This window comes from Protopterus annectens, chromosome 1.part1 (genome assembly GCF_019279795.1).
Source record: "Protopterus annectens isolate FY-2018-M chromosome 1.part1, PAN1.0, whole genome shotgun sequence".
NCBI lineage: Eukaryota > Metazoa > Chordata > Ceratodontiformes > Protopteridae > Protopterus > Protopterus annectens.
Window position 1 is genome coordinate 1,402,786,973 of NC_056726.1, and position 16,184 is coordinate 1,402,803,156.

At 40.2% G+C, this 16,184-nt stretch overlaps 1 protein-coding gene across 1 annotated transcript in view; it reads left to right on the forward strand.

Annotated features, from left to right (window-relative positions):
- LOC122810682 (histidine triad nucleotide-binding protein 3-like) overlaps positions 1-5,785 on the forward strand; it is a 436,167-nt gene extending 430,382 nt beyond the window's left edge. Inside the window, exon 5 of the mRNA XM_044082255.1 lies at positions 5,028-5,785. Coding sequence (XP_043938190.1) covers positions 5,028-5,075 — 48 coding nt within the window. The 3' untranslated portion in view covers positions 5,076-5,785. The remainder of the gene's footprint in view (positions 1-5,027) is intronic.
- The last annotated feature ends 10,399 nt before the right edge of the window (positions 5,786-16,184 follow it).

A 16,184-nucleotide genomic window follows, 5' to 3' on the forward strand; every position in this document is an offset into this window, starting at 1 on the left:
ATACTCTTTAGTCTTTGTGTCCTACCTTTCCTCCTCCTGCTTCGCACTGATTTTACTTTACATTGTTTTGCATGTTTTTTGGAAGCCACACTATTTTCCAGTCATTTGTTTCTTTTTTGGAATTGTTCTTTGATACGCCTCCCTGATTGTATTGAATTATATTCCTTGTATAATACAGCACACTTGTTAGAGCATGTTTTAAATTTATTGTTTTGACCATTTTTTCCAGTAAGTGATGAAGCAAAATGCATGAAGCAATGACTAAACTGCCCAATTCATAACATTTCCATCGTAAAAGTCTACTCAAACTTTTACAATCCACCAGTATCAGTAAATATGCACAATCTCTGCAGAAGTAAAAGTCATCTAAATAATTCCACATTAAAGAGATCTGTAGCTAATGAAGAGGTTGCTGCTAGCAAACAGCTTTATATTTCATTGTTTCATTTACAAATAAAGTGCCTGTTGCCCTTGAGCCCTTGAAGAATAACTTGCCTATGTTACATTAAAAAATGATAAGCTAGTAATATTGCAATAGGAAATGGATGTCAAACTGATAACAGGTTCATAGTTACTAGGTATCTGTGCCAAAGAGGACATTCTCAGGACCGTAGCATCCACCCCCTTTAAAAGTACAAAACAGTAGTATATCAGCAATCCATCTACATACTATGGGAGTAGAACCCACAGCTTTCTGCATCAAAAGCAAATATACTATCTGTTGTGTTACTAACAAGCCAAATAGATTTGGCATAAGCAGCACTAAACTTCTCTTCCCCTGAAGCTCTCAGCTCCTTGTAAAATCCACTTGACACTCAACTATATTTCAACTTTGCAGCACAAGAAATCTGGAAAAAAGCCAAAATTTATTGGAGGGGGGGGCACAAATGCCCAAAACCCAGGGACACATTTTAAACATTTCTTGTATAATCTTGGAAAGTTGCTAGAATAAAATGTTTTGCGTTACCATGCATTTCCTGAAAAATAGGAAGAGTGAAACTTAAATGGCTATCATTAGTTAATTTATTTCACGGTGGTGGTGCTGCGGTAGCCTTGTCGCCTCACAGTAAGACGCTGACCGGATCGACTCTCAGCTAGAGCGTCTTCTGCGTGGAGACATGTGTGAATGGGCGAACCTTCGTTGAAGGTTGTGTGTCAGGGCTGGCAACTCGGCACGTAAAAATAAACTGCCAATCATTAGCGGACTGGAGTTCCGCTGTGGCGACCCCTAACCTGGAATAGCCGAAAGACACAACAACATTAGTTAATTTATTTCTCACTGATTTGCCAGAAAACCACACATTTTAAGAGGAACAGACCAAAAGCATTCCAGACATTCTGTGAAATAGCTCTCAAGTGGTATAGGTGGAGAATTCAGGCTCTTGCTCCTTGTATCTAAGGTACAGGGTTTGAGCCTGAGCATCACTAATCACAAGGTGTACTTAAATGGGGCATTTCACACACACACACACACACACACACACACACACACACACACACACACACACACACACACCACTGTTAAAGCAACAATCTACATACTACAAACTGGCAGCAAATATTAACACACATCCCTCTTAGAGCAACTTTTCTGAGGTGCAAGCCAGAACCAGTGGTCTGTGGCTGACCAAGTTTGCAGATGATTGCAATCTAGGCATTGTCATAAATTCCCCTAGTGATGTGAACATCTTCCAAGAAGGCATTAATCAAACTAATGACTGGTGCCAGAAACAAAACTGAATTGTAAGAAATGTATCATTATCCCCTTTGGGGAAAATGGTGTCTCCACTAATTATCACATTAATAACAACATACTAAGCATGCATTCAGTTGTGAAGGACTTGGGCACCCAGGTTGATAGCACCCTGACTTATGACCACCATGTTGCCTCCGTTGTACAGAAGGCTTTCTACATGGCCCACCTCATAAGTAAGGGTATTTCATCCAGGAACAAGGAGGTCATAACATCCCTCTACTCCTCCCTTATCAGACCCATTATTGAATACAGTGCCCCTTCGGCATGTACCATGCCAAGCACATGCAGCAGTTGGAGAGACCACAGAGGTTCCTGACCAGGAAAATCCAGGGTCTGAAATACCTATCCTGTACAGATAGTATAAAAGCCCTTTCCCTCTACTCAGTCTCATACAGACTGCTCAGAGGTGACCTGTGTCTGGCATTTAAGGCCGTCTCAGACTCAACCTTGAAGGAGTTGCTGCATGTCTGTAAGTCAAACTCCACTTGTGCAACCCGCACATAAGGTCTCAACCTGGTCTGTGACATTAATAGAACTTGTTGGCAGGATAGATGTGTGTCCCAACGACTCCCCCAATCTGTGGAATAGACTTCCTCTCCATGTCAAGCAGAGTACTTCATGAGCCTTCTTTAAGAGGAACCTGGACGACTGGATGGGAAACAGAAAATATACCCCTGGGATCCCACCGGTGTCCCAGCTCGACAGGGAAAACAGGTGCTGACTTTGTGGGAACATGGGTGAAATTCTTGGCTAGGCTTACAAGGGCCTCTGGGGCAATAGCCTAGTATTGTCCTATGAACCTATGAATGTTTGAATTGAAAGCACAGCAATCTACTGCATACGGACTACAAACTGGCAGCAAATATTACAGATCAGCAGTCCCCAAACAGCAATCTCACACGCATGCTTTGAACTGAATACGGTTCTCCTGGAAGCAGTAGCAGTCTACGGAACAGGGACTTATACAGACTTTTGACTTGAAAACAAACTGGCAGCAAATATGGACTTGGACTTACACAGAGCAGCAGTCCCCTGTACTATTGAAAACAGCAGTCTCGCACACACACACGTTCTGAAATGAATACAATTCTCTCTGAAGCAATCCTTAAAAACGTCTAGCAGCAATTCCCTGTTACTTACTTAGAGTTGAATACAGCAACACCCACTGGCAGCAAAAAACAGTTTAAAATTGTGCGGATGGACAGAAGTGCAGGATGTGACCCCCCCCCCCCATCTAGATGCACGCGTGCAAATAACAAAATGCATTTTGTATTCTTTTTTCTTACCTGGAGGCTTTTCTCATCCTGACCTGTGGACATGAGTGGGTTGGTGCTGGGCAGACTCTACAGAAGCAGAACTTCAGTTGTGCACAGCGAAACTCTGTTCCACTTGATGCCATGCAGCTATATTCCCTATTTCCCTCCAAAACATTTCAAATATCTGACTAAGACAAAGTCCAACAAACAGTCTGTCACACAATGCTGATGTCATCACACATGCCCCTGTAGGCTAGTGATGCGTGGTGACATCAGCCATAAATTTAAAGCTATATATGTATAAAAAAAAAATCGAGAATTAAAAGGGCCACTTGGAAATTTGTGGCACCCCAGTATTTTGCCCTCAAAACCGGTAAATACCAAGGAATTCGGTACGGTTGAGAGGTATGCCTGTATCCCCCACTAGATGCCCTTGTGGAAAATCACCCTTAGCAAACTTTGTGTATAGCTCACAGGTATGCCATATGTGTGAGTTGTGAAAGCTGCCTAGGTTACCTGCACAGACACTGAAGATGAACCCTTGGGCATTACAAACAGTATGACCATGTATAGAGTGATATCACTTCCTGTTACTGTACCTCCTTTCCTGTTCACTAGGTGAGGCTTTTATTTCTACATGTGTGCAGTCTGTGGACCACAAAACTTCAAGAAAATATGCTATTGCATAAAATTCCTGCATGGTTCTTGCTCTGTCTGGAGTGCGTTGGAAATAGATATGTTCCCTTACATGTTGCAGCATTGCATTTAGAAACTGATATAATATTCTGCATTTTTCCTGTAGTGTTTCCCAGTCTACCTGGTATTGCTCTACAATTTCCATGTCATGCAGTCCGTGGCAAGTCAAATGGGGTCTAAATACCCTTCTTCTTGGCAGAGGTCTGGCAACAGCACCTTGAATTTAAGGCCTTTGCACATACAGGTTAATGATGGCAGCAGCAACCTCTAACATTTTTTCTAAGAGGAACCATTCCTGTAATTATAGGATTTCAAGGCAAATGGCTACACTGAGTGTACGCAATTGCATTATAGGTTCCAGAGTATCTCCTCCATATTGGATTGGTTAATTAACATGTCATTTAGCTACTTATGCTTTCATTAACATATTCTTCTGTTTAATGACTACCAAATAGTGGTGTATCTTGTTTACAGCTTGTTACATCGTGTACACTATCAGTGCACTTACTGTAGCCATTCATGAATCCGTTCCCTTGTCGTCTTTGCTGACTTTGTAATTTAATTGTTTCTCAGTTTGTAACTGAAAAAAGATTCCTTGGAATTACCTTGTTTATCCACTAAGTAGCACAAACTAACAGATAAAGGGTTGAGTGCTACTGCAGTTTGCCCTTTTACAGGGTTTCAAAAATTACTGAGGCCAGATTTGTTTTTTTAGTTTGCCCTTTTTATGTGACTGAATGTGCAGTCTTTTGGGGTTGTGTTTCTATACCATTATTCGTGGATTTACCATTTAAATGCACTAGATTTGTCCAGTATGTAAAATGTAAAAAATTAATAAACTGTTTTGTTAAAAATGTGACAGATTTATTATAGAACATGGTTGCATTATATGGCATTGTCTCTCTTTACAGATATAATTCATTTCTGTACAAAATATGGAAATTAAAAAAAAATAATAATTTTGAGTACCTGTCACGGAAGTAGGACAGTGGCCTTTCTTTTAATTAAGATTTATTTTAAAAAGGCCTTAAAGGAGCTGCAAGCTGGTGAAATGGGTATCCAGCATCAAACTTGTGAATATAGAATTTATGTAGGTAGTGACAGAGTAATTGGTTGGGATCATGGCTTGCATCACTTTCATTCCTATGCATTTGTCAAATTATTTTTTTATAACAAATGGGTATCCAGCATCAAACTTGTGAATATAGAATTAATGTAGGTAGTGACAGAGTAATTGGTTGGGATCATGGCTTGCATCACTTTCATTCCTATGCATTTGTCAAATTATTTTTTTATAACAAATTTCTTTCTTTTGATAGGCTGACCAGCTGATTGAAACTCTGAAGACTACAGACTCCAGCAACTAAAGGCAACAGTTTTGATTTTCTTTTCAGCTATTTTTTCAGTTACCAGAGCTACAGAAATTTGCCAGTTGTTTCAGAAACAGTTGACAAAATGGAAGATGAAAGAGCTTATTGTCATTCAAGGGCATCAAGATAAAATTTTCATACTAAAAATCATAAAATTCTGGTGCTGCTGTGGAAGGTGCTGGACAGTAATGTGTACTATAGCCACCTGTTTTTGCAGGAGTCATTTTGTTATTGACAGAACAGTGCTTCCCCCATGATGGGGCTTGCAGATTAATATCAGGAGATATGTCCATTCAAGAAACTAACATACTGTATCATTTTTAAGCTTTGCTATATTTAAACTATCTTGTTGATGTTTTAACACCCTTATTTGCAAGATAGATGTACCTTTAGTACCATCTAACCAACCCTGTGATGTCATAATGGGCTGTACCTGAAGTCATAGGTGCTGCTACTGAGTTAATAATCTGTCACATTCTCATTTATACTATGATAGTAATAATTACTGTTGAAGATGAAAGTATATACATTTATCAACTGTGGTAACAGTGTCTAGAGCATCTGTCATATTTATGGTGTTTTATGTAGTTGTGAAGTTTCCTGGTTTTAGTTGATTTCATTTTTGTAAATATTTTAGTATTAAGACTGTTAATGTTATTGCCTACTGAAGATGACTAATGAATATTTTATAAACACCATTGCTACTCCCTTTGGAATGATTTTGTAAAAGAGAGACTGATATTAGTGTGCTGCTGTTCTGTATTAGTGGATCTGAATCGGGATTCCACTCCATATCACCTGTATGATGTCCCTTAAGATGAGCTTTTAAAAGGATACAGCATTTTTGATGGCAGCATGTTGAGGCAAGCTGGCAGACCCAGGGAGAGATTAAGAATGCTTGTCACATCCAGCTGTAATGAGAATGGTGAATGTGCAGTCTGACAGGTGTAATGCAGAAGCAGAGTTGCCTGTCATTTGTCAGTTATTACAGTCCGAAGTAAGTGAATTCCATACAACACTGCAGTAGTGTGCAGCATTCATTTGCTTGGTGCACCAACTTCCTGAGCATGAGTGGAGTGGAGCAGGAAGCAGATTAAACAGCAGGGAAACACTCTGGGAAGAGCGGACAGATTTATTTAAAGACTATAACTCTGAATGTTATTATGAGAAGTTCTCTGGAAAGGGATTACTGTATTTAAAGGGTGCATAGCACTGACAGGTCTGTGCTGTATAGAAGAGTACCACAAGTAGTGTAAGTTTTGGGAAGGGATACGCTTTTAAAGGGGTAGAGAACATTGCAGACTAACAGCCCTTGTCCAGAAGCATGTTGGAAGCACCCTGTTAGGTGGACTGCTATATTTACAGGATCCACAGCACTGCAGGCTATGCACCTGTATACAGAAAATCATATTAGGCCTTGTATACAGAAAATCATATTAGGCCTTTTTGGTTCCATGGGGCTTACATAGTAAATTAAATTGAGAAAATACAAGTACTTCATCTTAGGAATGAGTTGGACAAACTCTCTGAATAAGTTATTTGCTCAGAGTTTTTCAGTGTATAAGTTATGAGACAAAATCAACACCAGGTATACATGATAGTACGTTATGAAATTACAGCTTTAAACCCCTGTACTTTATTGGAAGATGTATATAGGATAACATTGCAGAACAAGGTCCACTAGTTTGTAGGAGGTGAGGTTGCACATACTTGCTGGGCAGATGCACAGCTCGCATAAACATGTATTCTTTGTAGAAACGACACACAAGGCACCCTACATCATTATGACATCTGCATGCTCAAATGTTTCTACATCATTTAGGATTAGATTTGCAGAGTTTTTTATACAGGGGCCAGCTGTACAGACTGTAGAACACTGCCAGTAGCCCTATCGCATAAGAAGGAGCAACACAGTTCAGAAACTTGCTGGACTGCATTATGCTGATTTCATGTGTATAACTGCTTATCTACTTCTCATTTAAGTTCATAGGTTGGTACTAGGCTATCAGCCCTAGGGCCTATACAAGCCTAGCCATAACAATTCCCTGGCTATGTCTTCCCACACTATTTACTTCCCTGGACCCTTGTTTAGCAGGGCGACTGATGTGATCCCTGGGGTGAATTCCCTTTCTCCCATCCAGTCATCAAGGTTCCTTTTGAAGAGGGCCAAAGATGTGCTCTGCTTGACATGTATGGGCAGTCTGTTCCAGAGTCTGGAGAGTCTCTGGGTAAGGAACCTATCCCTCCAGCATGTTTTGTTTATTGTGATGACAAGGTTTAGATCCCTGGAGCGTGCGGCTCTGAGGGATTGGGATTTCTTTAAGTGTAGCATGTCCAGCAGCTCTGGGTTTGACATGGCCTTGTATGTTAAGCAGAGATCGCCTCTGAGTAGACGATATATGACAGAGTATAGCTGGAGTTTTTTAAGGTGGTTAGCATAAGGCATCTGCTTTAGGCCTGTGATTCTTTTAGTGAGGTATTTCTGCAGCCTTCCCAGTTGTTGCAGATGTCTTGTGAGGTACATACCAAATGGGGCATGGGTCTAATGAGGGATGAGTACAGTGGGACAATGACCTCCTTTTTTCTGGATGAAAAGATCTTAGTGATGAGGTGTGCCACATAGAAGGATTTCCTGACTGTTGTGGCGATGTGGTTATTGAAGGTGAGATCACTGTCCACCTGTGTCGCTAAGTCTCTTATCACACTTTTGGTGTTTAGTGTACTGCCACCTATGTGGTAATTCACGAGTACATGTTTTTTCCCAAAGGGGATAACTATACATTTCTTGGCATTGAGCTTGAACCCATGGCTCTGGCACCAAGCATCTGTTTCTGTAAGGCCCTTTTGTAGAGTATCAACATCATTTGGGGATTCAGTAATGGCTCCCAGTTTGCAGTCATCTGTGAACTTTGTTAGCCAGAGTCCCTTAGTGTTGGCCTGTACTTCAGAGAAGTAGATGCCAAACAAGAGAGGTCCCAGGACTGAATCCTGAGGTACTCCACTTGTCACGTGTCTGGAGCTGGATTTGGAGTCAGCTACTTTTACAGTGTGGGTTAGTCTTTGCACTTAGTGACTGATACAAGAAACTAACATACCGTATATTTTTTTAAATTTTTGCTATATTAAATGTATCTTTGTTTGCAAGGTAGGCATACCTTTAGTACCATCTAACTAACCTTGAGATGTCATAATGGGCACAGAAGTAGAATACTACTATGCTGTATAGCTAGGTCACCTGTATTTACAGTACTGCAGTGCTTCAGCAGCTATCTCTAGGTGACAGGATGGAAACTTCAAATTTCTGCTGCAGGTAAACACATATATAGTGCAGCTCTGTTCTTCTGTAGGAATACATTGGAATTGAATGTTTTGTCCAGAAGGTTACTGTAACAGTAAATCCCTCAAGTTTAACCATTATGTGTCTTCTCTTTTCTTGGATGTAGTTGTCATCATCAGTGCCTTTATTCCTTTGTGGACGAGTGTTGTTCTTGCTGTAGCATTCTGTGGAATCTTAGCTGGTGACTGAGCCTGTCTTATGTAGCCAGTCTTATTAAGAGCGTTCTTTAGTTTTAATCACCACAATCATTACCACAGATCTAGCATTCATACTGGGGATGTGGTATTGGCAAAGTACTGACACTAATCTGTTGTTACTCTTTTTTGGAGGACTTTCAAATAAAATTGAAATAAAGTGAAATTATCAAAGTGTGAATATGAAGATGATTATTAGCCTTCTTATTTTACCAGAGTAATTGTATTTATTTAAATTAGTTTCAACCCCAGATGTATTAAAACGGATAAGATGGAATTTGAAAGGAAGCAGAATGCCAGGGAGAAATCTAATGTTGTTGTGTCTTTTGGCTTTTCCCAGTTAGGGGTCGCCACAGCAGAACTCCGGTCTGCTAATGATTGGCAGTAGATTTTTACGTGGCGAGTTGCCAGCTCAGATGCACAATCTTCAATGAAGGTACGCCCATTCACGCATGTCTCCACACAGAAGACGCTCTAGCTGAGAATCGAACAGGACAACGTTGTACTGTGAGGCGACAACGCTACCACAGCACCACCACTGCAGTTCCAGGGAGAAATCTAATAATGTTAAAAAATGAGAATCACTCAGCAAAAAAGTGTAAATCTTCCAGTTCCAGTACTGCTGCAGGTAAAGGTACTTTATTTCAAATGTCTTCCAAAGACAGGGGTTGGAAGTCATTATCAAAAATAACATAATCCTCTAACATTGGATTTCATGGTCTGCTTGAAAATAATTGGGTTTCCATCATGCGTATTTAATCATATGTACATTTAATTACCCATACATATGACCATAAAGTCATTGCAACGGTGTGTGATAGATGAATATGCACTTACCTTAGAAAATACATGCACCAGTTTGCAGCAGTATGTGTTAGGGCACGTTAAGCATTAATGGATCACATTTATTTTTTTATAACTTTTAAGCTATGGTTGCATTCTGACAGTGAGTTTGTGTGCTGCTTCAAATTCTGTGTCCCATAATTGTTAGTGTTGGAATATTATACTGTATGGCAAACAGTAGTGAGTGCCAGTGTGTGTAGCTGCTGGTGTGCTTCAGAAACAAAACCTCACATTAATCTTACTATAGATGTGTAAACTGTTACCTATGTGTGCAGACATAGGATATGGGTTTTATTCATTGCCTATCTGTAGTTATAAGTACCTGTGCAGACTGAAATTCTTTTAATTTGCTGACATATTAGTTGATGTAAAAGGGATATGAATGTCTGAGAAGTAAAAGGTGCAGTTATGGACAGTATGGTGAGTTGCTCATTGCAGGTCTCTGAGTCCTTATTTGTAGCAATGATGGTCAGTGTTCCTTCTCTGTATTTCCCTGTTAACAGCTGAAGTTGGCATGTCCCCCAGGTTCTCTGTGTGACCTTACATAAAAAAATCTACACAGTCTTGCTCATGGTGTACGGTGAAGAAGAGTTATTGGAGGAAGGCTAATGTGTTAGGAGATTTCTGAGTCATCTGTGCCACAGTGCCACACCTCAGTGTTATTTTGTTTTCTGAGTCAAATTCAAAAGCATAATAGCACAAACTCCCCAGAAAGACGGCGGAAACTTCAGAGTACACTGCATTGTCGAGTAATTTTTTCCACGTCTCTATGCTTTGTCAGTTATAGAAAACTGATCACTCCAGTTTTCCAGCCCCTGTGCTATTTCTTCAAATAATGTATAATTCTGCGGCAACAAAACATACATCTGTGTCTTCCAGGAATGCTAAAGCAGCCAGAAGTTTAATCTTTGTTTGAAATTCATAAGACTGTCCACATCATAAAGGAGCAAACTGGTGCCTACAGCTGGTGGGGATCAGTTTCCTCAAGTGGAAGAGTTTATGTATCTTGGGGACTTGAGGGTAGTGGGGATTAGAAGATTGACTTAGATTGGGCAGCATTAGCAGCACTTGACAAGAGCATGCAGTCTCTTTGAACAAAACTCTCAGATTGCTAGTTAATCTTTTCATCCTCACCTGTGGTTAGTAACTTTGGGTAGCAACAGAAAACAATAGATCGTGCATACAGGTAGTGGAAATCAGGGTCTTTAGGGTTGCTGGGCTCACTGTCCATGCCATAGTGAGAAATTCAGCAGTCGAGGACAATCTTAAGAGTATAGAGAAATGCAAAAAAAAAATACTAAGCAGATAAACGTGCGGCCGCAAACCATCAATAGTATACAAACACAAAATAAATAAAATGGTTGCAAGACGTATGGCTCTAAAAACATGCAGTTTATTTTACTCAGACAAGGTAAGCGCTTTCACCACCTTCCTGGTGGCTTCCTCAGACCATAATAACATTTAGCATACTCATTCATATTTAAATACAGTTTCACTTACTTTTCGTAAATTAAACTCACATGCTGCTTGTAACTTCATTCTCTCACTTTTGGTATAAACAGGCGCATGCTCCCTAGTGCTGCATACGTCACTCGGCTAGCAGATCCGAGATTTCTTAAACAAGCAGTGCACCTAACAATTCTAAAGACATATATTAATCCAATTCTACTATTCAGTCACTTAATATCTTTTATGTATATATTTAAACTACATTAATTCACTAAACGTCATATATTATAAAATATCATATACATGTATACTGAGTCTACTAAGCTTATATACAAGCAGATAATGCTGAAAAATACATAATGATAAAATAATAAAAATAAACATAGTAATAAAATCATACATACATGCCCATGCAGGCTTTAAAACTTCAGCTTGGCAAGCTAAGAACTTGGTTATATTCAACTGGACGTATAAGAGAATTTAAGTACCTTTTTATGCACTTTTTTTTTTTAAAAAATACAGTATTTAAATTGATTTAAACTGTGTATGAAGGAGTGTTGAAGGAATTTTTAACTGGTTATTCTGCTCTTCAGTAACTTGAACTAAAAGCTAGTGTTGGCTGAATTTTGTTATTTGCTAGTAATTACAGGTGTGGGGGTAGCCACATTCATTGATTTCCTGTCCTTGCATATTTAAACTGGTGCATGTGAAATAATTCCTGCTTTAAAACTTCAGCTTGGCAAGCTAAGAACTTGGTTATATTCAACTGGACGTATAAGAGAATTTAAGTACCTTTTTATGCACTTTTTTTTAAAAAATACAGTATTTAAATTAATTTAAACTGTGTATGAAGGAGTGTTGAAGGAATTTTTAACTGGTTATTCTGCTCTTCAGTAACTTGAACTAAAAGCTAGTGTTGGCTGAATTTTGTTATTTGCTAGTAATTACAGGTGTGGGGGTAGCCACATTCATTGATTTCCTGTCCTTGCATATTTAAACTGGTGCATGTGAAATAATTCCTGCTTAAAACTTCAGCTTGGCAAGCTAAGAACTTGGTTATATTCAACTGGACGTATAAGAGAATTTAAGTACCTTTTTATGCACTTTTTTTTTAAAAAATACAGTATTTAAATTGATTTAAACTGTGTATGAAGGAGTGTTGAAGGAATTTTTAACTGGTTATTCTGCTCTTCAGTAACTTGAACTAAAAGCTAGTGTTGGCTGAATTTTGTTATTTGCTAGTAATTACAGGTGTGGGGGTAGCCACATTCATTGATTTCCTGTCCTTGCATATTTAAACTGGTGCATGTGAAATAATTCCTGCTTTAAAACTTCAGCTTGGCAAGCTAAGAACTTGGTTATATTCAACTGGACGTATAAGAGAATTTAAGTACCTTTTATGCACTTTTTTTTAAAAAAAATACAGTATTTAAATTGATTTAAACTGTGTATGAAGGAGTGTTGAAGGCATTTTTAACTGGTTATTCTGCTCTTCAGTTATTCCCACCCACCTGCCCTGTTTTTGTTTTGGTGTTAATCTTAGTGGCATTGAAACTGCCCGCCCCTCAGCCTGCCTCTGGGCCCATCTCATTTGCTCACTCAACTGAGAGCAGTGAGATCATATTCTGATTTCAGGCACTCCTACTGTGTACAAAGAGAGCATCTGGGAAATAGAAAAAAAAAATTAAGCTTATTTCCTGCCTTTCTTGTTAAGTGGTACAGACTATTTGTAGGCTTCTGAGCCCCAAGCCCTTCTGTGTTTGAGGGAAGCCTTCTAGCTTGTTTTTTTTTCTTGTAACTAGCCAGTTTTCTAGTTTCAGCACTCAAATCTGTTTCTTTGATCTCAGCACTTGTTCAGAAAAAAAAAAAAAAAAATGTCATCTGCTTTTACTGTCCTTGTGTTTTTACCTACTTCTTTTACTTTTGCATCATCTTAAAATACTCAATTGTATTTATTACTGCTTGGTGTAACTCATTCTAAGCCTTTTGGTTTAAACACTTGGGCTTCGGACCAGTTAGTTGTTTTGCACTGAGAGGGTTTGTGGTCTGCACTGTTGTGGCAGAACAGGTAGCTTACATCCTTCTAGGTTGAGAACTGCTGATTGAGGGCTCAGTGTCTGTTATTCTAAAAGTGTATTAATTCTGGTTTAAGCACTTGGGCTTTCAAACCAGTTATTTTACATTAAGAGGGTTCGTGGTCTGCACTCTTGTGGGAGGAGAGGCTGGACTCTGCCCTTCTGAGCTGGGAATTTCTGGTTAAAGGCTTATAGTGCATGCATATCTGAACTGTTTCTTACTGAAGTTGGTGCGCCTTGTTTGCTGTGGCATAGACTGGATTCGGGCCTGCTGGATCTAGCTTTGTTTGTGTAACTTGAGCACTAATCCAGACATTCTCTAAAGTATTCAATGGTATTTATTACTGCTTGGTTGTAACTTGATTAAAGTGTAGCTATCATTCAAGTCTTTTGGATTAAGCACTTGGGCTTCAGACCAGTTGTTTTACATTAGGAAGGTTTGTGGCAAGCACTGTGGTGGCAGGACAGGTAGCTTTCATCCTTCTAAGTTGGGAACTGCTGATTGAGAGCCCAGTGTCCAAGTGTATTAGTTCTGGTTTAGGCACTTGGGCTTCAGGCCAGTTATTTTACATTAAGAAGGTTCGTGGTCTGCACTCTTGTGGGAGAAGAGGCTGGACTCTGCCCTTCTGAGCTGGGAATTTTCTGGTTAAAGGTTTATAGTGCCTGAATATTTGAACTGTATCTTACTGAAATTGGTTCACCTTGTTTGCTCTAGCACAGACTAGATCCAGGCCTACTGAATCTAGCTTTGTTTATATGCTTGTTGTTTGTTTGCTTGTTATTTCCCTGGAAGCTAATTCACCTAATACGCAACTTCTCAGCTTCTGTGGATCACTAGTGATATCTGCATTGCTTACTGTACTTATTTCCTTGTTTCACTTGAAAGAAAGTTACTGTTTGTCGTTTTGCATTTAGTTACTTGTAACACATTGCACTCAAGTTACCTGGCACTTGCTCACTAAAGCAATTATATAAGTCAGCACTAAAAATTAAAAGCACTACACCCTCACTCCCCACTGGCCCTTGTTTTCAATTAAGGATTTCCCAATATTATTCTAGCATGTCCAAAGGTCAGTTGTCAATCTCCTCTCGGTCCAGCTGGTGAATCTGGGAATCTTGAGGCAATGTTATAACTGCCTCATGTACACAGACAACCCTCTCCTCCTCCCACATAACACAAATACTTGCAAGAGATGCAGCTATTTAGCCAAACTGGAGGCTGAGCTCTCTCAACTCAGGACTGGCAAGACCAGACAGGAGGAGAAGGCAACTACACACACCACAAAACCAGCCTCACATAATGCTACCACTCCACTGAATCAAACACATAAACACACAAAGACATACTCGGAGGCTCTGAGTAAAATTTACCTAAACAGCAGAGGCCTCCAAAGCAGACACCCAAACAACTGCTACCTCAAGACACCCCACAAGCAACACATAAACCACAAAAGCAGTGTGCAAAGCAGTCACAGCCCTTAAGGCCAAATACAACACCAAACATACTTGTCGTAGGTGACTCCATAGTCAGACACACTGGCGTCCCACTCACCAGGCTGAACAAGGAGAGGGTCACAGTAAGCTGCCTATCGGGCTAGAAGCCGCCACATAACACAAGCACTCGGGTCACTCCACAGGAAGTACAAATATGACACAGTCATTGTCCATGCAGGTGTGATCGACCTGAGACGTACCTCCCTGGACTGCATGAAAAGAGACATAGAGGAGCTCTCTGATTATGTAGCCCAGGCAGGTATGACCCTAACCCTGAGCAGTATCCTTCCTTCACCAAGAATGATGCCACAATATAGAGACAAGATGATCAGCTTTAACAATTGGCTTAATGTCTGGTGTCATTCAAAGGGGATCCAGTGTCTGTCTGCCTGGGATGACATGCTTGACAAGCCACGCTGCTTCAAGGGACGGCTTGCACCTGTCACCCTGGGATTCGGATATTGGCTAAGGCTCTTGCCACCCCATAGTGCCTTTTTAGGCAAGGCTCAAATTCTAAACCTACCACCCTAGAAAACAAAAATGGGAAGAAATTGAGGGTAATGCTGCTCAATGCCAGAAGTCTAAATCTCAAAATGCACGCACTCGAGGCCCTTCTCAGTATGGAGAACATCGATGTCTGTGCTGTAACTGAAACCTGGTTCAAGGCTCCTGAGAGCACCCGGCACTATTAGGTTTTACCTCATATCATGCGTTCCGGCCCCAAAACCCGGACCACTCCACAAAAGGAGGGTGTATCCATATTCATAAAGGATACTCACACCTCCAGGTTGGTGGCAACGCATGAAGCTTGGAAACCATCCAGGTGCAACTAACCATAGGCAAAACTGCTCTACAAATTGTAGCATGCTACAGGCCACCCTCTCAAACTCAGGAACCCCACACAGCCTTCCTGAAGACACTGGAGGGTATAAATGTATCTCCAAACACCATCATATTGGGTGACTTCAACTACCCGAATATAGACTGGGAACATTACTCAAGCCCTAACTTTCTAGCCCAACGGTTCCTGGAGTTCATAAATTCAAATGCCATGGAACAGCTAGTCACTGTTCCCACGAGAGGAGAAAATATACTAGATCTCATTGTCACAAACATGGGGACAAAATGCTCCACACGGAAGTATATCCCTCATTGGTGAGATCTGATCATAAACTAATCTCACTGGAAATCCACATCCCGCCCCCTCCAAACAAAAAGACCATAGTGAAGAACTTCTCTAAAGCAAACTTCACACTACTCAAGACTGGTGTGGTATCCTTCAAGGCCCCTGAGTCAGAGGAAACCACAACCCAAGCTGGAAGCCCTTACAAATGCCTTCTATGAACACCTCCAGGACTGCATGGATCAGGCAATCCCAAATAAAACCAAGACTCTTTCCACAAAGGGCAAGCGTCCAGTCTGGTGGACCCCAGCCATTAACAAACTTTACAATAAGAGGAGAAAGCTATTACATGATAGAACAAAATCCATAAAAGGGAAGTCACCCCTGATCATTATTAGTAAAAAAATACGAGCACTCATAAAATCAACTAAGGCCAATTTTGAGAGAAAAATTGCCATGGATTCAAAGGACAATCATAAGGCCTTTTTCAGCTATGTTAGGAACCTGGGTGGAAACTCACAGATATGCTCAGAATTAGTCCAAAATGATACAAAAATCACTGAACCCACAGACATTGCCAACATACTGGCA